The 25,986-nt window shown below is 41.8% G+C and overlaps 1 protein-coding gene across 2 annotated transcripts in view; it reads left to right on the top strand.

The window, feature by feature from the left end:
- The window catches only part of adcy3a (adenylate cyclase 3a), a 67,420-nt gene that overhangs the window by 31,785 nt on the left and 9,649 nt on the right, over positions 1-25,986 (top strand). For both annotated transcript variants that reach the window (XM_079165324.1, XM_079165323.1), the window contains exons 8-15: positions 637-802; positions 1,077-1,196; positions 2,118-2,260; positions 6,377-6,538; positions 6,865-6,952; positions 13,225-13,341; positions 15,183-15,478; positions 17,277-17,358. In XM_079165324.1, coding sequence (XP_079021450.1) covers positions 637-802; positions 1,077-1,196; positions 2,118-2,260; positions 6,377-6,538; positions 6,865-6,952; positions 13,225-13,341; positions 15,183-15,478; positions 17,277-17,358 — 1,174 coding nt within the window. The remainder of the gene's footprint in view (positions 1-636; positions 803-1,076; positions 1,197-2,117; positions 2,261-6,376; positions 6,539-6,864; positions 6,953-13,224; positions 13,342-15,182; positions 15,479-17,276; positions 17,359-25,986) is intronic.

The following is a 25,986-nucleotide window of genomic DNA, read 5'->3' as shown; positions in this document are numbered from 1 at the left end:
TGTGTCTGCTTGGTGCTGAGCAGACGGTGTTCACTGGGTTATTCTGGAACGAGAAAGGAGTTTGTGGGCCATAAAACCACAACAATAAGCCAAAAGAGGGTAAATGCTCTGTAGAGCCGAGAGGAACTGCACCTTACACATTTCACATTACACTTACACTGATTTCCAAATACTAATCCAAAAAAAAATATTTGATTAAGCCTGTTATTTGTCACCATACAAATGTTACTAGCATTTTCCAGAGCTTTCAACTTCATTTTGCCATCTTCTTCAGCACATATAGTTTGCTGAAATGTCATGCATTATAAATGTGTATAGGAAAAAATAAAATGCACTGCTACAACCAAACATTCCTACTATGTGTTCTAAAGTCCACATGTTAACACTATGTTCAGTAAGTTGAATGTAGCCTACTCTTGCCATTCATCACTCTGCATAAAAGCATCAGTGTAAATTCATGAAGGGGGATCTGACTAAACGCATACAGCGACGCTGTACAACATTTTGTAATCAGTAGGAAACAGCTTTGTTAGGAGGACTATTCACGGGGCTGTGAAGTCTACAGAAGCACCTTCATGGTAGTTGGTTGATCAATGACTTGTCTAATCTTTGACCCCTCTCTATTTTGTGGACCAGCCGTGTCCACATCTCTCAGAGCACCATGGAATGTCTTCATGGAGAGTTTGATGTGGAGCCAGGGAATGGAGGTGAGCGCTGTGACTACCTGAGGGAGAGGGGCATCGAGACCTTCCTAGTGGTTGTTCCTAAAGGACCTGTGGGGAAGAGTGGCATCAATGGTGTAGTGAGTCAAACCTGCCACACTATTTGGATATTCAAATGATGCTCTCATATTCAGCCAGCTGATATACATGGAAAGTACAATGTTACATTTACAATCACATTTGAATAGCTATTGTTACTCAAAGCTAAATGTTAAAATAATTTCAAAATAAAAGATACTGTATGTTTATCATTCAAAATACATGGATATGTTGCAAATGTAAAAAGGAAGAAAGAAAAGTGTCAACTTTTCACAGGAATCACTCAGCACTTTCTGTTTGCTTGCTTCCCATTAGAAGCTGTCTGTTACCTCTTCCAATGGAAACTCCCCGCTGTTGATCAACACCACAGAGTGTAACGGCAGTGTGAACACAGCCTGCACCACACCGGAGGAACCAGAAGACCTTGATACAAGGGTAACCAAGAACTCACTAAGATTAGAAGTAGAAAACGTTGTGTAGCACCCTGATGATATAGAGCTATTCTTAGGGCCTGGTCACAACACCATTTATAACAGGGACAGTTCTGACCAAAATCGGTTCTTCTTAGTGGAATTTAAGTAGCTTGCCATGCCATTTGCTGAGCACATTGATTATATGAGACTGTGAGATAATCTTGTGTTCACTGTTGACATTTTGTCCTGAGGCATGCACAAGAGGAAAGCTGGTGGGGTCTAAAATAGAGTTCATCCTCTGCGCAGTGTGAAGTGTGCAACCAGCTTCTTCTTTCTTAGCGCTCAGAGCGCTTCAAGTTGAAAATCTCTGAACTTTTCAGATCTTTTCAGAAAAGCACTGGTGATGTCACTGTAGTAAATGGAGGAGAAGCTTGTTTTGGCCGTGTCTGTCTATCATGAACTCCCATTTGTGGGAGCAGATCGGCTGGGCAGACACTGGCTGTTGCTGGTGAGTGTTGTGCTTTTATTAGCGTACGCCTTGTCCTTGCTCTGACGTTACGACTGTCAGATTGAGTGGTGACAAGATCATCTATATGAAGTATGAAGCAGACATCCTCTGTTTGGTGCTCATGATGAAAAAATGATGTAAAACAAATGGATAGTAGCCCAAATAGATAATACAAAGCAAAGGAGTGATGCTAGTCTATCGTACAGCAGTGGTTCGAGTGCTGATTAGTTGTTAAGATATTGTTGTCATAAAACACTGGGATGAAGCGCTACCCAGCGTCAGCAAGGTGTTGATGTTCAGAGGGGGTTCTTGTGGTAGATTGAAGTGTTAGGACAGATCAGCTGACTAACATAATTGCTGACATGGCATTGATATAGTAAGATATAGAAATGATTTGGGTGTTCTCCATTTACTTTTTTCTGTCTGGGACTTAAGGTGGTAAATCCATCTTTCCCTAACCCTCGGAGAAGGCTTCGGCTGCGGGACCTGGCTGAAAGGGTCATCGATGCTCAGGAGAACGAACAGGAGCTCAACAAACTGCTCAACGAGGCTCTGCTGGAAAGAGAAACAGTCCAAGCGTAAGTGAATACCGTCACTGGTTGATAAAGCACTACTTTATTCTAGATACAAAACATCTTTGTGATACTACTTTGTCATGTTGGTGGTCATTACATTAGAGTTACATTTTTTGGATCAGATTTTCATTTTAGTTATTTATTTATCACACTGCTAGAAATTATTCTATTGTGAACAAATAAATAGAGCTGGGTTTTGTTGGAAATGTTTGATTTTAGTGAATATACGATATCTAATTTTGGGTAACAATACATTTTTTTACTTATTCTGCTAAATTACTTGGTGATAGATAAAGAAAAATCATACAAAACCCTTTTTTAATTCGAAAAGAAGCCAAAGTTCTCACATGTTAAATGTTGTCTGAACAGCCGTAAATGAACTGCGCTTCTATATTTTCTACCAAACGCATGCAAGGTGCTGACCCAACTATGGGGAGCAACTTGGAGTTTATTATTGTCTTACTCAAGGACACTTGAACATGTGGACAGGAAGAAGCAGGGATTACTCACCACTCTACCTCCTGATATGCCCCGTCTGTGAACTGATTAGAAAGATTAAGAATCTGACCAGACGATGCCAGTTCAGTGCTTCATAGTTCTTGATTCTTGGTGCTAAGGTCACATTTTGTAGCAATGTAGAAGTTGCACACAATTTAAAACACATTTTTAAAGGTATTATTATTACTAAATATCTACTCAAGACAGTATTTTGTTATGTTGGCTACACACTTTTGCTGCTATAGTAGAGCTGAAGTGTGCATAAACGTCACATCCTTTGGATTTTCCTGGCAAAACCGTCCATTCAATAGAAATCAGTCCGCAGGCTGTTGTAGCCAACCAAGATAATCAGGGAAGCCGGGGCAGACTGGTCATCGGAAACGACCGATCCATTTTAGGCCAAAACCGGCTGGTGGTCAGAGGGTGTTTATTATTATATTTCGGATGATCCTCGTTTTTGTTGAAATCTGATTGGTTCAGTCATTTTCATTGTAATATTGACAAACTGCGGCTATACTAGTGTTCCAGCTCACCAAGGCTTGCCAGGCCAGTCTTGTTTTGATTCAGTGCAGTGGCGACGTGCTTATATAAACTGAGGAGGCATCCTAAAGTGACTTGAAGGTCTTCAGCATCATCAGATGTAAGATGCTAATAGAAAAGCTGTATTATTATATTTATTTAATTACTGCTCAAAACATTTTTAGCTCACGTCCTCCATCCACTAATCCATCCATCCGTTTTCTATCCGCTTATCCAGACGAGGTATATAATCCCTCCAGTGTGTACCCACCGGACCTCTTACCAGTTGGACATGCCCGGAAAACCTCTAACCTCTAAACCTATATATGTCCAAGAGGCATCCTGATCAGATGCCTGAACCACCTCAGCTGGCCCATTTCGACACAAAGGACCGACTCGAAATGTGTTTGACTTTGTGCCGATTATACAGACACAGCTCTCACTTTGGTTGTACAAGGACTGAAATGGCTCGTAGCAACAACTTCGGTTCCCCGTATTCCTGCGGTACCCCCCCACAGCATTCCCCGGGGAACATGTAAGCCTTCTCCAAGTCCACAAAACACATGTAGACTGGATGGCAAACTCCCATGACCCTTCCAGTTCACCCTCACTATACGTTTGGGTTTACCAGGTCTGTCAGGCAGCCACCCCCCATAATTTTATCCAAATCACCACCAGGTGGTGATCAGGTGTCAGCTCTGCTCCTCACTTAACCAGATCACAGCCGCAGATCTGATTATACGACCACAAAGGCATCGGGTGTTCTGGTACCAAGTACACTTATGAACCGCCCAATGTGAACAAAGTGTTTGGTAGCACATAAGTCCAACAACAAAGCACCAATTCGGTCCAGATCAGGCAGGCTGTTTCACCCAATCACATTATTATGGGGTCAGATCAGTCTCAATAATTGCAAATGCACACAGAACAATTCACAAATATATTCGATTTACAAATGCATGCAGAACAATTCACAAATACATTCCAATGCACACATAAATAAATTACGATTTATATAAATGTAAAAAAAAATCACAAATATATTTTTGCATTTGTATGTATTTGTTTGTGGATTTGTATGTATTTATTTGTGGATCGCACTGCATTTATTTGTGGGTTTATGAGACTCCCCTGACGTCGCTGGATTCACAAATGCGTTTTTTTCAACATAGACCTGTCATTGGCCAATCAGATGTCAGGCTCATTTTCAACCAATCACATGGGCGCAGCTCCCCCTCCCCTCCCCACGAAACTGGCAGCTTTGTTGAATCAGGAAATAAATATTGTAGCCGTCTGTGTTCACCCAGAGCTCTACGATACCTCATATCAGTAGAGACCGGACCAAACTATGTGTATAAATGTTATTTCGGAGTCCCTTTTTGTTGGTTTATTGCTGTTAAATCACAGCCAAATCAGTTTATGTTGTGTTCATACAGCTATGGTAAACAGCCGACGTGTGGCTTGCTAGACACAGTGAATACAGTTCGATGAAATCCACGGAGCTCCTCCGGACTATGTTATGAACCAGACATGACGGCGTTTGGTTCCCCGTGATATCTGGGACTTCCACAACACATACTAAGCAGAAATAGAGGTTATTTTTTCCACAGTTGACGGCGGACAGTTGAACGGCTTTCAGGGCGATAAGCCGCGCCCCCTCACTGGCGCGTCCAGCGCGATTCACGCGAATGAACACAAATAGTCCCCGGCGAGACAGGCGGCGCAATTAACGCAATTAATGCGATTAACGCGACGCGAATCGCGTTTGGTGTGAACGCAGTATTACGCTGGCAGCCTCGTGGCCTCGTTGTTTGTACCATATGGTTTACACACACATAGTTTGGTCCGGTCTCTACTGATATGAGGTATCGTAGAGCTCTGGGTGAACACAGACGGCTACAATATTTATTTCCTGATTCAACAAAGCTGGCAGTCTCGTGGGGAGGGGAGGGGGGAGCTGCGCTCATGTGATTGGTTGAAAATGAGGCTGACATCTGATTGGCCAATGACAGGTCTATGTTGAAAAAAACGCATTTGTGAATCCAGCGACGTCAGGGGAGTCTCATAAACCCACAAATAAATGTGAAGCGATTTACAAATAAATGTAGTGCGATCCACAAATAAATACATACAAATCCACAAACAAATACATACAAATGCAGAAATATATTTGTGATTTTTTTTTTAACATTTTTTATTTATGTGTGAATTGGATGTATTTGTGAATTGTTCTGCGTGCATTTGTAAATCGAATATATTTGTGAATTGTTCTGTGTGCATTTGTGAGTCTTTCTGTGTGCATTTGCAATTATTGAGACTGATCTGACCCCATACATTATTCCTTCAACATCCAGGATGTAACCTTCAGCCTAGTTGTTGTATTTCTTGGTTTGGATTGATTTTTTGGGGGGAAAAAGGAGTCAAATTCCTTGTATGCGTATGCATACATGGCCAATAAAGCTGATTCTGATTCTGATTCTTACAGAATTATCTGCTCACACTTGGTTCTTTCAACACTTAGCTGGGGTGCACAAGTCAAATCATTGGACCACCAAAGAAAACAATGTTTCCTCCTTTTGCTTTCCACCTTGTTCCCTACCTGAGTATGATGTAAGGGTATACCCTCGTGGGGGCAAGCTCTTGTGAGTGGTTGAAAATGGAGGAGACATCTGATTGGCTGATTTGCTGTTGAAAAATGCATTTTATGAATCGAGCGATGTCAGGGAAGTCCGAAAAACACCCACACACAAATGCAAGTTTACACAACACACCCAGTTCAACAGTTTGTATATAAATGTAACAACATCCCAATATGTTTTTGATGAAAATTTCAAATCCTTTGAAATACATACATTTGTGAATTTAAAAAAAAAAAAAATGTAAACAAGAAAGATCTTAAGTGTGGATTCTGTTTACATTTATGTATAATGATAACTGTTTTTGTGTGCATTGAAAAATATTTTTGTGGAGAGAATCATATCTATAGATTTTCATATATATGAATCCTTCTGTGTTCATTCATTAAAATTGACACTGATCTAATCTCATAAATACCAATATTTTAAAACGGATGTCAGTATTCGGGTTCTCTTGTCTTGTCAGTCTGAAGGGGAAACACACCAACACACTCTCCCTGAGGTTTGTGGATCCAGACCTGGAGACTCGTTACTCTGTGGAGAAGGAGAAACAGAGCGGAGCTGCCTTCTGCTGCTCCTGTGTGGTCCTGCTCTTCACTGCAGCTATGGAGGCCCTCATAGACCCCTGGTCAGTTCACCCTAACCCTAACCCAGGAGTCATTTCTCTCCCTTTCTTTTTCTCACATTGTGGCCATGTTCCATTTTTGTCCCGCTCTGGCTCAGACATAAATTGGCAAAATAATCCTATTATTATATATGATTATTTACTCAGTGCTGTGAGGAATCCTCCACTCTTGGGATCTAAAATGTTTTTGCGCAACCCAACTCACTGTGATATTGCTCTCTGCAGTATCGTTTTCTGTTCAGCTGTTAATGACTTGAACTGGTATTGTTGACTACTACCACTGATATTTTTTTCAAGGTTTGTCTGTGTTTTCCTGTGTTATGGAACAGGCTGATTGCAAACTACATCACCTTTGCAGTGGGAGAAATCCTGCTGCTCATCCTGACAATCTGTTCTCTGGCTGCCATCTTCCCTAGAGTGAGTTACAACCTATTTTCATACTTTTACACTTGAGTGTTTTGTCATGTTTTCTCTGCCTGGTAGTACCAGTTATCAGGTAGCAACACCTTCTCCAGATATGGTGACTGCCAAGTGTGTCAGATTAGTCTGACCAAAGCCCAAAACTAGCAGAGTGTGTATCCATTTTGTGGCTGGGATTCTTCCGGGGGCCAGGAAACATGGCTTGTCCTCTGCGACCGGAGAGACCGTGTTCTCTTATGCCCAAACACAGAGAACCCTAGCAAGCTTTCTGACAGTTTATGAGCTCTTAATTCCTGAAAATGAACAGTCACACAAATGTACCTTCAGTAATGTTTTGTTCGAAAATAGTTTAACATAGTTTAATGTTTTGGGAAATATAAATTCCCCTCCTTTCAATTGAGGAAATCAGTGTCGATGTGTGTCAGTTATGGAGCTGGAGTCAGGATGAGATCAGCATCAGGACAGGAAGCAGGGGGAAAGTTCAAAAACACATCTACCAACACCTGTAAAGCTCACCGATTTCAGATAGAAACAGAAATGGGAAAAACCGGTTTGTGCTTTTAGGGGGAGTTCCACTAGAAGCCTAAATGTGCAGTCCTTTGACAGCGCAAAATCGTTTCATAGTTGCTATAAACATGTGGTGTGTTGTGCATGCAGCAGTACTTTCCATTCCGCCTTGTCATGGAAATTCAGATATATTGATATCCAGCAGGCTGGCTAGTATTGATTGCTCCTGTCAGTTCAGGTCAGTCAGCAACATGCACACAGGCAGGCAGTCACTGAGGAAATGTTAACAATGCTCTGGGCTCTTCAGAACTTATCAATATCACATCAAATATCACAATGCCATAAGCCCACAGTAACCTTTCCATCTCCGTTCATTAAGAGTGGCTCTCTTGTATGAATGTGATGGTCTGTACCAGCCACACAGCTCATCTACAGCAGACATTTTGACATGTCATAACAAAAACAGTACAGGAGTAACTCATGAGTTTAATAATGGCTGCATTCCATTTAAGTGTCCCACGTCCAGGGCTCTGGTATGCTGGAGGCTACTGAGACATGCAAAAGGAATAGGGACAGCATTTATGTGAAAGAAATGACATTATTTAATTCTCCCCAAAAAGACCTGTCGTTTTTCCCGTTAAAGTCATGGCAGTGTAATTGCACAGCTAACTTGCATCTTTATATACTTAACTGTATTTCTTCCAGGATGATACATCATTGTTGGCTGTTGTATCCGTTTTCATCAGTTACCATAACCATCTTTAGAGAAGGTTATAATAAATGTAGAGCTGTGAAAAATAACGCGTTAACACGTTATGATTAAATTACAGGATTAATTCGTTATTTTTTTTTAACGCATTTAACGTATGCGCAGAATGAGCTTCCAATATACCCACAATTGAGCGTTCGCCCCCTTAGTTACTGTTGCTACGTCGACAAAACTCCCAGGACTGTCAACCCTAAAGCACGGCGAGGACGGGGACCAGCGCTATATCTGTCAGTGTCAGTGATACTTTTTGGAGTAATATCTCCGCGATATTCTCCGGATCAAGGCTAAAGGGACTGCAATATGCAGTGGAAGGATATATCCAAAACATTAAGATCACGAAGGTGACACAACAATAATCGAAGCAAAAGCATACAGGTCTCAATCAAAACATCTCTAATGCAGTCAGACGTTAGCTGCTATCCAAACAAACAAATGTAACAGACTGTCTCATGTTTGTCCTTTCTGGTGTTGAAGATATGTCCCATCAGTGTTGCCGTAGAGAGGGGGCAATTCCCGCCTCTAGGAAAAGGGGCGTAAACGGGAAGACGTTATGGTTTCACCGTAGCACTACCAGCCTAAAGTACCATCTCCACGCGACGCATGCGTTGGTCGGTGAGGGGAGTTTAAGTGGAATGCGCCAAACCACCCTCACTGAACAACGTAGTTCCCTCACTAAGTCTGCCTGTGACAAGTTGACGAGCACAGTTGCCAAATGGATTGCAAAAAGCTGTAGACCGATTAATATTGTTGAGGACGAGGGGAAGTTTTACGAGTGGCAACGGGGGACTCGAGCATCAAAGCACCGCAAAGACGCACAATAATGACAAAAATCGGTAATATGTGATTAATCATGATTAATCCACAGAAACCTGTGATTAATTTGATTAAAATGTTTAATCATTTCACAGCCCTAAATAAATGTCTATCTAGCTTAACGTATGTATCTCACACATCCGACATGCACCAGCAGGATTTTGATCTACAGATGAAAAAATTCAGGTTATTAAATTCCAAAGTTAAGCCTTTCTGGCTCCAGAGATAAAGATTATCCAGGAGTGCTGGGATTGTGCTGTAAAAATGTACAGTAGATATCAGCAGAAGTCACATATTTATAGAAGAGCACCTCACAAAGAAGTAAGTCAGGATCTTACACACTGTAAAAACTGTTAACAGTTGTTTGCTGTTGCATCAGATGCATCATTTTTCCATCCTGATAGACTAAAGGAACAACTGAAGCAGATTACCTAGAGACATTACACTCCAGCAGACCAAAGCTTTACTGAATACTTGGGCTATATGCTATTTGTGTTGTAGCCTTTGTAGAAGTTTGTCTCAGTTCCATAGATATACTCACAGTCAAAGGTAAACTCTGCACTGATGTTGTTGGTGTGCACTGTTTGTACTTAATATACAAGACTTCCATGTATTTGGTACATAGAGGAAATCACAGGAAGCACACATCTCAGGTCAGGTCAGCCTGGTTGTCAACCTCAATTTGGCCTTGGACAGAACTTCCAACCGGTGGAGGAAAAACTAATAAATATGAAGTATTGTAATAGCTGTAGAACGAAGAAGACACTACTGAACAGCCAGTCAGCATCAAATGATCCAGAGAATTTACAATCACTTTCAGAATGAGGGGTGTTGTGTGCCTCATCCTCAGCCTCACTGACTTCATGTTCTTGGGTAGTCTCCCACAGACTTCAGCACCCCTCAGCCTGGAGACAGAAAGCTCTTTGTCTGCCAGCTTACACCAGTCTTCACTTCAACTGAATTAAACAAAGCAAAGCAGAATCAGTCAGAGAAATTGATGTAGCATACATACATGGTAGCATACCATACATACATAAATACATAGCAGATGTAGAGGAAGTGGTTGGTCTGGTTTGTGAGGATAAAGTAGTGAAGTGTAGAGATGCAGAGACATGGAGTGAGGCAGAGTGAAGTCCTGTCTCCCAGCTGTTCTGTGGACACTCAGGGCGGCCCAGCACACACAACAGCCAACAATATGTTTAATTCATAAACCCTTCAGAACACAATTCAAAGACCACAATGCATGTTGATGTATGAGCATTTCCACATTTACAATGATGTGTAACCTTGCACATAGTAGAATAACTTCAATCAGATTTTTATAAAGAAGACTTGTATTGTTTCTCTGTACTCTGTTTAGCTATCAGAAATTGTATCAGGGAGATGCAGTTTGTCATGTAAAGTATTGGTATAGTGTAGAAATACGGATTTACATACACACCAAACTGCAATGTGTCCAAAGGTCAGCTAGAAGGAGAAGGTGTCACTCATCTCTGTTACAGGATGAAAGTTTAAGGTTTGACCAAACTGAACAAAATATTTACATTTGTCCCTTTTTAAAAATCCATTTTCTTTGATTATATTTGTTCCGACACACATACACACTACTGTAACCGTTTCCCAATTTGAATATGCAATTAACATAAATGAAACTGTTAAAATACTTACTCTTGCCAGCGCTTGTTGTCCCCAGGACTCAGATGAATACATTGACAGGCATGAAAGGACAAAGTGTTACAAGAGTACAACGTTTTACTAGTTTTTAGTAATTGATTGAACCCAGCACATAAATGGACAGATCTGCAGGGGTCCATGAACCGGATGCAGTAACGTAGCGTCTTTAAACGTTTGTGTCCAAAAGTTGTTTATTTTGGGGGGGGGTTAACTACAGTACTCCATGTACTTAAATACATTGATGATCAATTGAAATTGGGTGAAAAATGTAGATGTTAAGATGCTTGTTATCCAGTAAAACGAAAGTTACGGAAGTAACTACGGTTCTATGAATCCTGGATGACTTAACCCTGAATAACAAGTCTCTCGCCCACGCAGGTCGAGTCTTTATATCAAGTCACGTGTGACCTCGGATGACCCTGGATGGGTATAGGAATTGTCACTTAGCGTCTTAATTTACTGTTTTCCTTTACATAACAAAAGACATTTCCACCATAAACTGATGCAAAAATTCAAAAGAAAGTTTGCACATAGCAGCTTTAAAACAGGGCACTTCCTTAATGCCATGGCATTTTACACTGCATGCATTAGCCTCACTCATAGCTCTTCTACTCTTACTCCCGACAGGGTGAACTGCACCATGGTAGAATTTTAGCCCAACATTGTAGAAACATGCTGCTGATATTGGTAGCAAGAGAAACAAGTTACCGGACAGCCGATCGTTTGAATGCCTTCTCTGCTTCGCACACGTATATGTGTGCAAAGTTCCACCCTCGGTGAAACACAGAGATCAAAGGAGAAGAGAGAGAGAGAAACACAGTAAGGACTCATACTGACCTTAAATGATACCAAAACTCTTGATTATGTTCTCTAACTGCATCAGTGCAGAATCATCCACGTCCGCATCGTGATGCATCTTAGAATAGAGACATTTCCACACGTCTACGCTCCACTAATGAACACATTCTGATGATGCAGTCCCAAATGAGTGGGCAAGTTTTATAACTATTTTCAAAAACACCAGTCAGTAATATGAATGGCTGAACAGAGCCAGTTCAACTTATTCAATCTCACGACAAATGACAAGTTGAAAGAAGTTTGATCGACTAAAATGTTAATTTAACAATAAAACTATACTAGTTAACGATAATCAAACAGTAACTTTGGAAATGTCCTGCCTATTTCATATTTGAAAGCTAAACAAGTATGGAGCATTTTTCCTATCTTTATTAACGAATGTGGTCTTTCAATTTGACACTATGACTCGTTGATTTAACTTCAGATTTTGTAATGCTCTCCCTCAAAACACTGTCCTCACACCCAAATAGCCCTCGCTTGCACTTGGATTTGCTCTGTTTCTGCTCAAACGCGTGCACACATTTGGCGATTTTTTGCGCTCCAGCCTTTCTCCTCACACTGACAAAGATGCCGTGAATCAACCACAGTCATCTTGCTCATTGACAGTAACGCACAGAGTGGTTGTGCAAGCAACAATATATCTGTGTGCAAGCATAAAGTTTCAGCAGAAGCAGAGCAAATCCAAATGCAAGCAGGGGCTATTTGAGTGTGAGGACAGGGAACGAGGGAAAGCATTGCAAAATGTGAACTTGAAATCATTAAATCATGCTCTGAAATTGAATGAAGATGGGACATAAGCTCCATCAACAATGGGTAACTAAATAGTTCAGTTGGATTTTAAGATGTATCACAGTTTAAGTTTTTCAGGGTGAATACACTTCTTACTCCAAACCTTGTTAGTTTTGTCTCACTCTTTTTTAATATTAAAAAGCAATGGGTTAACGTATAGGTAGCAGGCTTCTCATTTTAGCCTACTTTTGAAGTTGCTGTTAAAAATTGCAGACATCAGCAGCAGCAGATTAGATATTGTCTTAGATTAGATTAGCTAATTCATTTCAATTCCTTATTGGCTAAAATGAAAGGTTGATGTTAATGTGCTGTCTGCAGCTGGCGTCTGCGTCCTAAAGATTGTTTGTGAGTGTCGCTCTGTAACACCACTGTACAACCGCCAGGTATCTTAAATTATCATCTAATCACATCACGGCAGTTTATGACTTTCCCAGTTAAACTTTGATTCATATCATATTATCATTTGAATTTCATCAACTTCATTGTTCTTAATCAGGATCTTCAGTATTTGGATTAGGAGTCCATGGAGTATAATATTATTGTTAATAATATTATGCTGCTCAACTCTTTTAAAGGTTGTAGGTACAGGCTTTAAACATGAACTAAACACTGTTTCTGCCTTTCTCAGCCAACAAAAGGTGAGTTGAAGCCTAATGAGATTTCATAAGAGATTGTAAGGATTTGGGTTTGATACTGGATTTGATTTGAATGAAATGCTCTTGAACTACATCCCTATATAGCATGTAATTAAGATGCAGCTTTAGAGTGAAATGATTTGGTTTCTAGGCTTTAGCGAACTGCAACAGTGTGATAGAATAATGTGCTGTTACTTTCCTAATTGGAATGGTGTATGTGTCAGGTCTTTCCCAAGAAGCTGGTGTCTTTCTCCACCTGGATCGACCACACCCGCTGGGCTCGTAACACCTGGGCTATGGCAGCCATCTTCATACTCACCATGGCCGACATCATGGACATGGTGAGCAGCTCTCTGCTGTTTCTTACACAGACAAAGACAAAAGACAAAACCTGTGTTTATGGAACTTTTTTTCCTATCAATTTTTTTTTATTTGAGAGCATGACTTATTGATTTTACCTAAGATTTTGTAATGCTTCCCTCAAAACCCTCATTGCGTTTTGATTTGCTCTGTATATTGTATTCCACATCTTTTCTTGGATTTGTTTGCGCAATAAGCCTGTGAAAATTCCCCTACCAAACGAATATGGGGTGTCGTGTTGACCAATGACATGATCCCTTTTCTTTACCACTTTTGGAATAATAGTAAAGTTAATATATACCAGCGCACCACCCCTACTTTTTTCTTTATAACCTCTGCACTGGCCTCCTGTGGCTGTGCTAGAGGGGAACAAAGAATGGTCAGTGGAGCAAGTTACAATTAGTGGCACAAGTAGCTGCCGCATATTCTAGTGAGAATCTGTTTATGTTGGGAGTGCACCAGTCAATGCAACACAAGCAGCAGCATGCTACGTCACTAGTCAACAGGAATACCACTGACAATACGTTTTATACCGTGGCACCCAGAAAACTAAAAACATAGCACAGCGCTACAAAGCTAACATTAACTCTGCATCAAATGTTAGCGGAGACTGAAAATAGATCACTTTCAACACAAGTATGTTCAGCATAAGCCAGGAAGGGAACTACAAGACTAAACCATAGCTACAGTGAGGTAAATAGTTTAATGCGGGCAGACCATGCACGTGTTAAGAAGAAGAGGCAGACCGCAGTGGTTACCTCCTCAGTTCTGCGCCATCTTTCATCAGGCTGAAGACTCACCTCTTCAAGAAGTGCTACCCTGAGCCTTCCACTCAGCACTGATTGTATTCATATTAGTTTGTTTCTGTACGTTTGCTCTGGTTTATGCTCTTAGATGCTTGTTTAAAAAAGGAGATGCACTTATGACTTCTGGTGACTAGTAGTTCTCTTGAATACCGATGTTGAATACACTTCTTGTAAGTCGCTTTTGATAGAAGCATCTGCTAAATGACTGTAATGTAATGTTTTAGCTATAGAACGCCAATGGCTGGCTCTGTAAGCTGCTGTCAATTAGCAAGCTGATTGTGGTTGATTCAGGCCATCCTTTCAGCATACGGCAAAATATAAAATTGGGTCCAGTAGTGGGTGTAGTTATTATAGTAAATTAAAAAGTAAGAGTTATTATATTTCAAAAGTCGTAACGAAAGCAAGGGAAGTACATAATAAAGCCTTGAAGGGCCAGGTTAAGGTGTAACCGCCTGTCGGGGGCGCTCTAAGAACTAACGAATGCACCTGCAACAAGGCAGGGATCACTTCATTGGTCAACATTACAACTGGCATTCTATTGGTTGGGTTATTTTGAAAGGATTATTACACAAAAAAAAGACCAAGCAGCTTGAGTGTGAGGAGGAGGGCTGGAGGGGTGGAAATCTGTGCAAACAATAACATCTAAGTGCAAGCATACAGTTTAAACAGAAATCAAAGCACAAGCAGAGGCTATTTTAATGTGAGGACAGGGTTTGATGGAAAGCATTACGAAAACTGAAGCCAGTCATGCTCTCAAATTGCTCTCAAATTGACAAAAGACCACAGTCTTAAAAAGATAGGTAAGAGTGTATTCATTCCATAAGCACGTTGTTAGTGAGCTGTACTGTATATAGTATATAGGCTACATCTATGCCACGGAAACACTAGAGCCAAGAAATTGGACCAAAAAACATTGAAATTCTGGATGTTGCTGCTAAAGGACAGCTGAGCATAGATCATAGAGTGATAGTGATAATAGTACTGAGCTCATAACCTTTTGTTTCTCCACTGTTTAGCTGAGTTGTCTGCCTCAAGTCCCAGACTCAGGTAGCACCACAGTGGCCCCTTCCTCCTCCTCCTCATCTTCTTCTTCCTCCTCCTGGTCTGGCGCTGACGGTTGTCTGGACAACCCCAAATATTACAGCTACATTGCTGTGCTGGCACTGATGGCCACCACCATGCTGGTTCAGGTCAGTCACATGGTCAAGCTCACACTGATGCTGCTCATCACAGTGGCCACCGGCATTGTTAACATCTACAGCTGGAGGGACATCTTCGACCGCTATGACATGGCCCGCTTTCAAGACTACAGGTGAGCCAAGACTTAGTTTCATGTCATCATGTGTTCTAACTCACACAGGCTCCTCTACTCGACTCCATGGGTAATACTCTCCTCCAACCACAAGCACATCGCTGTCTGCTATCTTTTTTCTCTTTAGAAAACTGAGTCACCACAAAAAAAAACTTCTTCAGACACCAGTAGCAGTGTGATCCCTTCAGACTGTTTGACATAATGTGTTGCAGTGATGAGGTGAGCAGGACCTCAAGATCAATGAAATTGAGAGCCCTGCTCCAGTTGACGACGCTATGCCTCTGGTCATTCCCGCTGGAACAGCGGCTTTGGTTGCAGATGATGGAGAATAAGAGTGTCGCTGCCCCCTGCTTCCACAAAGGACAGTGAGCAGTTTCTGGGTGCAGGTATCTGGGTGTGCCCCCCCTAGAGGACGACTTCACAGCCCACCCGTTTCAGCAATCAGCTGTCTGATCACCAGCCTGCGCTTGAATGCCAGGAAGCACAACGGTGCTTGGTTACCATTCCCCCTTCAGTATGGGACAACTTCCGATACTGGGGATCCCCACAGCAGCTGTTGTGAGGAACAGCTCTGGGAGGAATGACCTCTTACATTTCACTGTTAACGGATGTGTGGAGGGACCTACGTGGGGAGAGTGGTTGTGGATGTGTCCCCAATGAAGGACTGACACATAAACCACCTCGCTAACCTCTCTGTGTCTGGCTCCAGAGAGGGACAACTGAGGATGGTGGAATTATCAGTACAGGTTGTGCAGACCATCCTGGCTGCGAGAGCTGAATCCACCACTACCTGCTAATGGGCAAAGTGGTTGGGGTTCCAATGCTGGTGCGAGGAAAGGAGACTAGATTCCCTATCTTGTGCAGTTGGTTTTATTCTCTCCTTTTTGCCATATTTTATGGATAAAGGGCTGTCTCATGCCACTGTAAAACCATTTTGTCAAAAGACCGTTTTTTAGCCACCCTCTTGTGAAGCGGTTCTTGAAGGGGGCAAGGAGACGGCGCCCCCTGATGCGTGCCTCCACACGATGAGAACTGCCCTAGGTACCCGAGGCCTCGAGATCCTTTCTGAAGACGTTGTCATTAAAGACAACTTTGCTCACTTTGACCTCAGCTAAGGTATTGTGTGATCGAATAACGAGTTCTCTCAGGTCAAGGGGCTATACAGTTTGATGCTTTTTGTCTTCCACTCCATGAAGGGGACATGGAGGTAAAATTGAATCTGCTTTGCCCAGTTCGTATGTTGGCATGTTATGTTGAACGCACGGCCTCCATCAGGTACACTGAACAGCTGTTTGTGTACTTCGGGGATAGATCCAAGAAACGCCTTGCGGGATGGCTTTGTGAGTCTATAGGATCTCCCAAGCCTATAGACAGGTGGGACGAGACCCTCTGCGCTCAATCTTGCGCTCAATCTTCACAATGTGGCAATGTCGGTGGCCACATTGTTGTTCAGCGGGGTGAGTGTCAAAGTATGGCGGCGGCGTGATTGATACCTGTCCATTGATGCGGTTCTACCTCTTGGACATGTCGTGCCCTTTTTCAGGGTCTATGCTCATTTAAGCGACACAGGACTGTGGAAAAGCGTGGGGGGATGTCACTTGTGTTGTACCTGACTCCAAGGTAGGAGTGTATGTTCATGGTTGGAGGAGAGTATTCCCTCTGCTTGTGTTTATATAGCTAGAGTTACAATATTGTGTGCTTTGTTCAATAACTTAACGTTCAGGAATTGTAGGGTTGGGGGGTTGAAACACTAGTATTAAAGCAGAAATTGTCAATATGTCAATGTTCTACTTTGCAGGTCATACCTGGTGCCTTCCAAGTTCACAATGACTATTATGATCTTCATTATGATGGTCAGCTTCTATTATTTCTCCCGACATGTAAGTAAATGTCTTCTGTGTTCAATGTACTTAGATATTACATTTTGGAATGTAGTGATGGTATTACTACCCTCAACAATCAGAAAATATTAATATTACAGCTGCCAACGACATGTCATCACTCCTAGATGAGGATGATGACCTCAAACCTGATATCTGAATTTAGAAGTAAAGAGGAAAAAGTTTAATCTAATTATGATTGCCAAAAAGCATTCCAGAAAACTTGATTTGGATCTGTATGTAGGAATATCTGATGTACTATGCAAAGAATTTAATGTTACAGAAAAACAACAAATTATGACTAAAGATCATCAGCAATTCTTATCATTTATCTTGCAAAAGTCTAAATACAGGACAGTATGGGTGTTTCAATTGGATAAAAATAAAATGAATGACAACTGCAGAACCAATAAACACTCTGGTTGTAGGTTAATATGGCAACAGGCAATTATGGTTAACAGTGTAAAGGTAACAGAGAAATCTCACAGCCCTTAAACTGTATATTAGAGCATATATATTTGGATATTAAAGTTTAACCCAACAAGGTGCCAAATGAAACGTTTTTGCACTGAACACAAACAGGGTATCAATAACCACAAAGATTCATTCAACAATCCCAAAAAGGAGAAAACCCGTTTGTCATTGCACTCTGAGAGGGACAGCTAACCGACCAGCTATCTGGTCAACTTTACAGACTGTGAGAGTAAAACATGGAGGTAACAATATGAATTGCTGCTGTTAAAAGCTCTGTTTGTTTTGTATACAGTTGTGTTTTGAAATTCTTGCTGCACAAAAATATCCTTGTTCTTTGACACGCATTTCCAACAGACTGTATACTGTATACTGTACCCCATCCAGTTCTTCTCCATGCTGACAGTCTACAATTCTGAGTCACTGTTTCTGCCCTGAGTAGTTTTTGTTTTGATCTACCTATCTACATTTAGCATTTTTAACACTAGCCTGGCACACAAGGCCAATCAACTGGCCAGGCCAACAGGAATCCGTTTGTTGCTCCCGTGGCCGGTTCGGGCCACTTTAATTGTGTAGTACTTGTCTTAGTAACATTGCAACCTTGATAGGAAAAAAAACAGTAAAACAATTATAATAAAATACAATATATATTAACACATTGCAATGAAATAGAATTCACACAGAGATAAAAGCTTTTTAAAGAAGAATGTTTTGAGTAGATTTAGCAGATCTAATCTCTGCAGGTAAGTTATTCCAGAGTTTGGGGGCCCGGACTGCGAAAGCCCGAAAGCCCGAAAGCCCGTAGTCACCAGTCTGGCTCTGGGATGGCCACTATCAGCTGATCTAAGAGGGCACACAGGCTCATAAACAGTTAATAGGTCTGCCAGATAACTAGGGGCCTATTTATTTAAAGCCTTAAAGATCAACAATAAAATTGATAACCGTCTTGAACCGTTGGTAATCTTAGCTGCTGCATTTTAGACCAATTGAACCAATGTAATGGAGTAACAATGTCTCTGGCCGTAGAGCAGCCGCTGAGTGGCAGCGATGTAGTCAGCAGTGGGTTTAGTTTTGTTAGCTGAAAGACACCGTCCAAAACAATACAAACAGTTTTCCCCCACTGTGTCTCTGGCCACAGAGCAGCAGCTGAGCGGCCGTGATGCACTCTGCTTTGTGATAATAATCAGAATTATTAACATCAGCTTTAATTTCAGATTCCATTACTTATTCTAAACACGTGATTTCATTCTCTAGTTTTCTTCATGGGTGTTTCGCTAAACTTTCTGAGACTCAATTTGTTTATCTCATTCCAAAACATTTGGGGATTATGAGTTTGTATGTAATCAATTTGCAATTAATGATCTCTTAAAATGGCATTTCAGTGTGTAACCTCTTCAAATTTGGTTTGCCTTTCCTTAACTTATATCTTCAGCCCTTCCCTCAAGTCTTCTGTTATGTCTTAGGATTTTTTTCTCTGTCGTTCTTACATTATTAAGTCTGCAAATCTCCAGCCCAGTAGGGTTTTTACATTTTTAAACCAGAGCCAGTTGGTCTTGTTGATCCCTCTGGCGGTAAATAGCAGGTGAAAATGACAAAACAGTATCCAGAAACTATTCTGTAATTCTAGTGGTAGTATCCCATCCACAGATTTGTCTTTCACTTCATCCAATCCAAACAGTTTGTTTTAGTGCAAACTTTATTCATACCTGTAAACTTGTCGCTTTTCGGTGAAATTCACGGTTTTGAATCAAAATATATCATCTACATGAATCGTGTAGATCCGTAGAGGTTTTTTTTTGGGGGGGGGGGGGTCGGGGAAGGGCGGCGTCAACTGACTAGCCAGCGTTTCTCAGGTTGATGTTGTGATCTTCACAATAAAACATCTTTGATGTGACGTGTCGAATCTTGGCCAATCAGCGTTACGATGTCTACAGCGTCTTTCCCTCCGTTAAAGTTTAAGTTCCGTTATGTTCCGTTACAGTTCAGACTTGCTGGGTTAAGTTAACGTCCACTGCATGCGGAACACCGGCGGATCTGGTGGCAGGTTGTTTGTTTTAACTCAAAGTAGAATGAAAGGCCCAGATACTGATGAGGTGATGAGGTCAAAGAGCTTCAGGGAGAGGAGGCTGTTTGTGTAGCGCAGCTTGACGCAGGGCTGAGATGTGAAGGAGCTGGGCCTGAATAAAGGTGGAGATGGGTCTGGATAAAGGTGGAGCTGGGTCTGGATAAAGGTGGAGCTGGGCCTGGATAAAGGTGGAGGTGGGCCTGGATAAAGGTGGAGGTGGGCCTGGATAAAGGTGGAGGTGGGCCTGGATAAAGGTGGAGCTGGGTCTGGATAAAGGTGGAGCTGGGCCTGGATAAAGGTGGAGGTGGGTCTGGATAAAGGTGGAGCTGGGCCTGAATAAAGGTGGAGGTGGGTCTGGATAAAGGTGGAGCTGGGTCTGGATAAAGGTGGAGCTGGGCCTGGATAAAGGTGGAGGTGGGCCTGGATAAAGGTGGAGGTGGGCCTGGATAAAGGTGGAGGTGGGCCTGGATAAAGGTGGAGGTGGGCCTGGATAAAGGTGGAGGTGGGCCTGGATAAAGGTAGAGGTGGGTCTGGATAAAGGTAGAGGTGGGTCTGGATAAAGGTGGAGCTGGGCCTGGATAAAGGTGGAGGTGGGCCTGGATAAAGGTGGAGGTGGGTCTGGATAAAGGTGGAGGTGGGTCTGGATAAAGGTGGTGGGTCTGGATAAAGGTGGAGCTGGGCCTGGATAAAGGTGGAGGTGGGTCTGGATAAAGGTGGAGGTGGGTCTGGATAAAGGTGGAGGTGGGTCTGGATAAAGGTGGAGATGGGCCTGGATAAAGGTGGAGATGGGCCTGGATAAAGGTGGAGGTGGGCCTGGATAAAGGTGGAGGTGGGTCTGGATAAAGGTGGAGGTGGGCCTGGATAAAGGTGGAGGTGGGTCTGGATAAAGGTGGAGGTGGGCCTGGATAAAGGTGGAGATGGGCCTGGATAAAGGTGGAGGTGGGTCTGGATAAAGGTGGAGGTGGGTCTGGATAAAGGTGGAGGTGGGTCTGGATAAAGGTGGAGGTGGGTCTGGATAAAGGTGGAGGTGGGTCTGGATAAAGGTGGAGGTGGGTCTGGATAAAGGTGGAGCTGGGCCTGGATAAAGGTGGAGGTGGGTCTGGAGCCTCTGCTCCAAGGAGATGAAGTACAGCAACAAGGGCTCACTGTCCTCTCATCACACTGACAGACACTGTTCACTGTGATGACCACAGCCAGAGTACTAACAGTCCCACGTGCAGTTAAATCACAGCTATTATTTTACTCTTGATAAGCTACCTTAGCCAGAGTAGATTATCATTTTCATTTAAATAGTTGAACTGGATTGAATGCATATTAATTGCAAATAGAAGAGAGGCCACAATCCTAACCGCTGTACAGTAACAGTAGAAGTTAATATGAAGCCGTACAGTAATGAAAACTAATCACTTTATTTGTACAGGCGATGGTTCTCGCTACTCTTGCTATCTTTGTTTTTATATGACAAACTTTTGAAAATGTGACCTCGGTCTCGATGGATTTTGTCTAAATAAAGGTTAATAATAATAATATTGATTGAAAAAAATAAAAAAGCTAACTAGCAAGCTGTTCAACTAGAGCTGAAAAACGGATTAATCACTGAATAATACATTTAGTTTTTTGCTTAAAGTAAATGTCTTTCTTCTCAGAGTACACCAGAATGCTACATTTTAAAGCTCATATTTAAAATAAACGTTTATTTATATTGTAAACATAACTAAGAGTTTCTAGATCAGCAACAACAATGTTTACAACAGTAAAGTCTCTTTGTAAAGTAATTCATATTTCATTAGAAACAAATGCCAATAGAATAAATAACATTTAAATATAAAAAATACAGATAAAAAGTTCCAGTAACGTTGCAGCCTATATGCTCTGATCTTGAATAATTTAGCACTTGGACCGACTTAATACCAAGTTTTGGTAGCCATCCATACCTTGAGGTAACGTAAAAAGCCCAAAGGCTCCCACTAAAGCCAGTGTTCGGTTTGTCTGTTCTGGGCTGCTGTAGAAACATGGCGGGCCCAGTGGAAGAGGACCCGCTCCATACTTAGATATAAATGGCTTTGTCTGAGCTTGCAAAATACGATTGTCAGTTTCTGGTCAAACACAGTGATGAATATTATTTTCCCTTAAATGTTACACAATGTTCCTTTAAGTAAAACTAGTGTTTTCCCCCGTGATGAAAGATGGACTATCTGTTCATGATTTATACATGTAGTTTATACCAAAGAGACAGTTCTAAGTAAATGGGTGAGGGATACTTATTGACTTTATTCCTCATATATCTGCTTGGACGTACTTGGGCCCTTTGCTGGTCACTTTAGATCAGGGTGTCAAACTCATGTTCACCCCGGTTCACATCAGCATTATGGATGTAACTGTAAGACTGTGTAAATGTAACTACTCCTAACATATTGGTAAATAACTGTCTCTGCATTTGATTATTGTTTATTCAAGTGTAAAAAGATTGTACATGCAGTTATATAAATGAAACAATATATTTAAGCACATTTCTGTTATTATAACATAAATCCTTTTAATTTAGGGTTAGGAAACCCACATTACTCTAGCAAAGGTCAAACTTTTAAAGAAAATAACAGACAAATATCAAACACAAGTTATTACATTAACTTTGTTCAAAGCTATTTGAACGCTAATGTTCCTCCCCGTCACCGTGCATGGCAGCTACGTCCAAGAGCTCCTCACGGACGGTCAGGTCTGCCTTCAGCCTCTGATGAACACGGATAGATGTGCTGTATCCGTGTTGTCTTTGCTTTCATCAACAGCTAATGAAAAAGACAACCTGCTCGTCTCTTAGCTAGCTGTGTTGTCAGATTGCCTGCTAGTTCCTGAACTCGGTCTGTGATGGTGTTTCTTCACAAACTGACATTTTTAAAAGTCTGTATCTGGCCAGGGCTCACATGCTCACATTCCTTTAGCATGCACCGCTTCAATGCACCCTCTGAAAAACGCTTGGAAGCTCGGTCGGTTTCTTCAGCCACAATAAAACTAGCTTTCACAGCATTTTTGTAACCTTTGTAAATATATTCTGCTGTCATTGCAGTCTGCCTTTTAATTCTTGGACAATTTAATGTTTTTATTGAAGGCTAAATTTAGCATACTTGGCTCTGTGTTTGGTGTCAAAATGCCGACTTAAATTGTATTCCTTCATCACCGACACTGCCTCATAACACAGAAGACAGACCGGTTTTTCTCCTTGAAGCACAAAGATGTATTCGCTTTCATGTCTTTCATTAAATTGCCTTTCCTCTGCATACATTTTTCTCTTCTTGGACATTTGGGGATTATTTGTCGATCTTTATCAACTCAATCAATTGTTGGTAAACTGCTTTAGTTAAACGCCGATAATGGAAACACTGCCGTCTAGCAGCCTGATGCCGTCATTTCGCGGTTCACAAAATCGGCATGCATTGTGGGAGATGTAGTTTACGGTCACTATACACTGTAAAGCAGCATAGACTTTAATTTTAAGACAATCATATCCCTTTCAAGCTCTCGCGGCCTTAAGTTTGACACATGCGCTTTAGATGATACAGTTGGATTGATCTTATTGATCATTATATACTTCATTTGTCACAGAAAAGTTCTTTTGCCACATATTTTCCTTGAGCTGTGGCCTGCTTGAATACATGAGGCAAATCCTTCACTTCGGAAATGTAGTCACATGTGAAAGTGCAAATCGAGCAGGGGTGTAACGGTTCACAAAAATTAGTTCGGTTCAATACGATACAGTGGTGCCACGGTTCGGTACGTTTTCAATCCAGCAGAAATGCCAAATCCTCGCTGGTGACACTCTCAAGGGGGCGTGTCTGAAGAACATGGCTCTTCGTCTCCATTGTGTTGTTACAGTCAGGTAGCTTTGTGTCTGAAGAACATGGCTCTTCGTCTCCATTGTGTTGTTACAGTCAGGTAGCTTTGTGTCTGAAGAACATGGCTCTTCGTCTCCATTGTGTTGTTACAGTCAGCTAGCTTTGTGTCTGAAGAACATGGCTCTTCATCTCCATTGTGTTGTTACACTCAGGTAGCTTTGTGTCTGAAGAACATGGCTCTTCATCTCCATTGTGTTGTTACAGTCAGGTAGCTTTGTGTCTGAAGAACATGGCTCTTCATCTCCATTGTGTTGTTACAGTCGGGTAGCTTTGTGTCTGAAGAACATGGCTCTTCGTCTCCATTGTGTTGTTACAGTCGGGTAGCTTTGTGTCTGAAGAACATGGCTCTTCGTCTCCATTGTGTTGTTACAGTCAGGTAGCTTTGTGTCTGAAGAACATGGCTCTTCATCTCCATTGTGTTGTTACAGTCAGGTAGCTTTGTGTCTGAAGAACATGGCTCTTCGTCTCCATTGTGTTGTTACAGTCGGGTAGCTTTGTGTCTGAAGAACATGGCTCTTCATCTCCATTGTGTTGTTACAGTCAGGTAGCTTTGTGTCTGAAGAACATGGCTCTTCATCTCCATTGTGTTGTTACAGTCAGGTAGCTTTGTGTCTGAAGAACATGGCTCTTCGTCTCCATTGTGTTGTTACAGTCAGGTAGCTTTGTGTCTGAAGAACATGGCTCTTCATCTCCATTGTGTTGTTACAGTCGGGTAGCTTTGTGTCTGAAGAACATGGCTCTTCGTCTCCATTGTGTTGTTACAGTCGGGTAGCTTTGTGTCTGAAGAACATGGCTCTTCGTCTCCATTGTGTTGTTACAGTCGGGTAGCTTTGTGTCTGAAGAACATGGCTCTTCGTCTCCATTGTGTTGTTACAGTCGGGTAGCTTTGTGTCTGAAGAACATGGCTCTTCATCTCCATTGTGTTGTTACAGTCAGGTAGCTTTGTGTCTGAAGAACATGGCTCTTCGTCTCCATTGTGTTGTTACAGTCGGGTAGCTTTGTGTCTGAAGAACATGGCTCTTCATCTCCATTGTGTTGTTACAGTCAGGTAGCTTTGTGTCTGAAGAACATGGCTCTTCATCTCCATTGTGTTGTTACAGTCGGGTAGCTTTGTGTCTGAAGAACATGGCTCTTCATCTCCATTGTGTTGTTACAGTCAGGTAGCTTTGTGTCTGAAGAACATGGCTCTTCGTCTCCATTGTGTTGTTACAGTCGGGTAGCTTTGTGTCTGAAGAACATGGCTCTTCATCTCCATTGTGTTGTTACAGTCAGGTAGCTTTGTGTCTGAAGAACATGGCTCTTCATCTCCATTGTGTTGTTACAGTCAGGTAGCTTTGTGTCTGAAGAACATGGCTCTTCGTCTCCATTGTGTTGTTACAGTCAGGTAGCTTTGTGTCTGAAGAACATGGCTCTTCATCTCCATTGTGTTGTTACAGTCGGGTAGCTTTGTGTCTGAAGAACATGGCTCTTCATCTCCATTCAGTAGTGAGCTAATGTGTTGTTACAGTCAGCTAGCTTTGTATAGTCTGTGACGTCCGGCCGTCTGTTGTCAGCGGGAGCTTCGGACATGGTATTCTCTGTTTGGGCTTTTGTTTTCTTTTATAAAGCAGGAATTATGGTCTGGAGAAATGGGCTCGTGAATGAGTAGTGCCACTGGGCTCAATAACATTCAGCATGTTCGTACAGCCTCGTATTCCACTCCAGAGTAGCGTCTCATATCGACGGCTATAAATCTACCTTTAGCTGTTTGAATCAGTAGGGAACAGCTGCCTAAACGCTGCGGGGAGAGTTTGTAGCGTGTGTGCTGCTGTTGGTTTTCTTGGTAAGCTAGTTTAGCATAGCGTGCCTCACCAGAGTAGAATGTTTGTCAGACAGCATGTTGCCTGTTACGTAGGGTGGTTTGCCTTGTTGAGCGCATTATATTTCACACAATTTAAGCTTTAGCATAAATGCAATATTATTCAAAGGAATTGTTCGGTTCGTAATGCGTACCGAACCGTAAGCCTCGTACCGAGCGGTTTTAATACAAATACGTGTATTGTTACACCCCTAGAATAGAGAATATGTTTTTTAACAGATTATGGTCAAGCAGTCCATTGGACAGTATATGTGATTTGTTTGTATCTGTCATTCTCTTCCGAATTAGCAAATAAACTTTAGTTCACAGAAAAAGATGCTCTTTTGAAAGCTCTTTCTCTACTT

Source organism: Pholis gunnellus (assembly GCF_910591455.1).
Source record: "Pholis gunnellus genome assembly, chromosome: 8".
NCBI classification, from domain to species: Eukaryota; Metazoa; Chordata; class Actinopteri; order Perciformes; family Pholidae; genus Pholis; species Pholis gunnellus.
The sequence above is the reverse complement of the archived record's forward strand: the minus strand, read 5'-3'. Positions and strand labels throughout refer to the sequence as shown.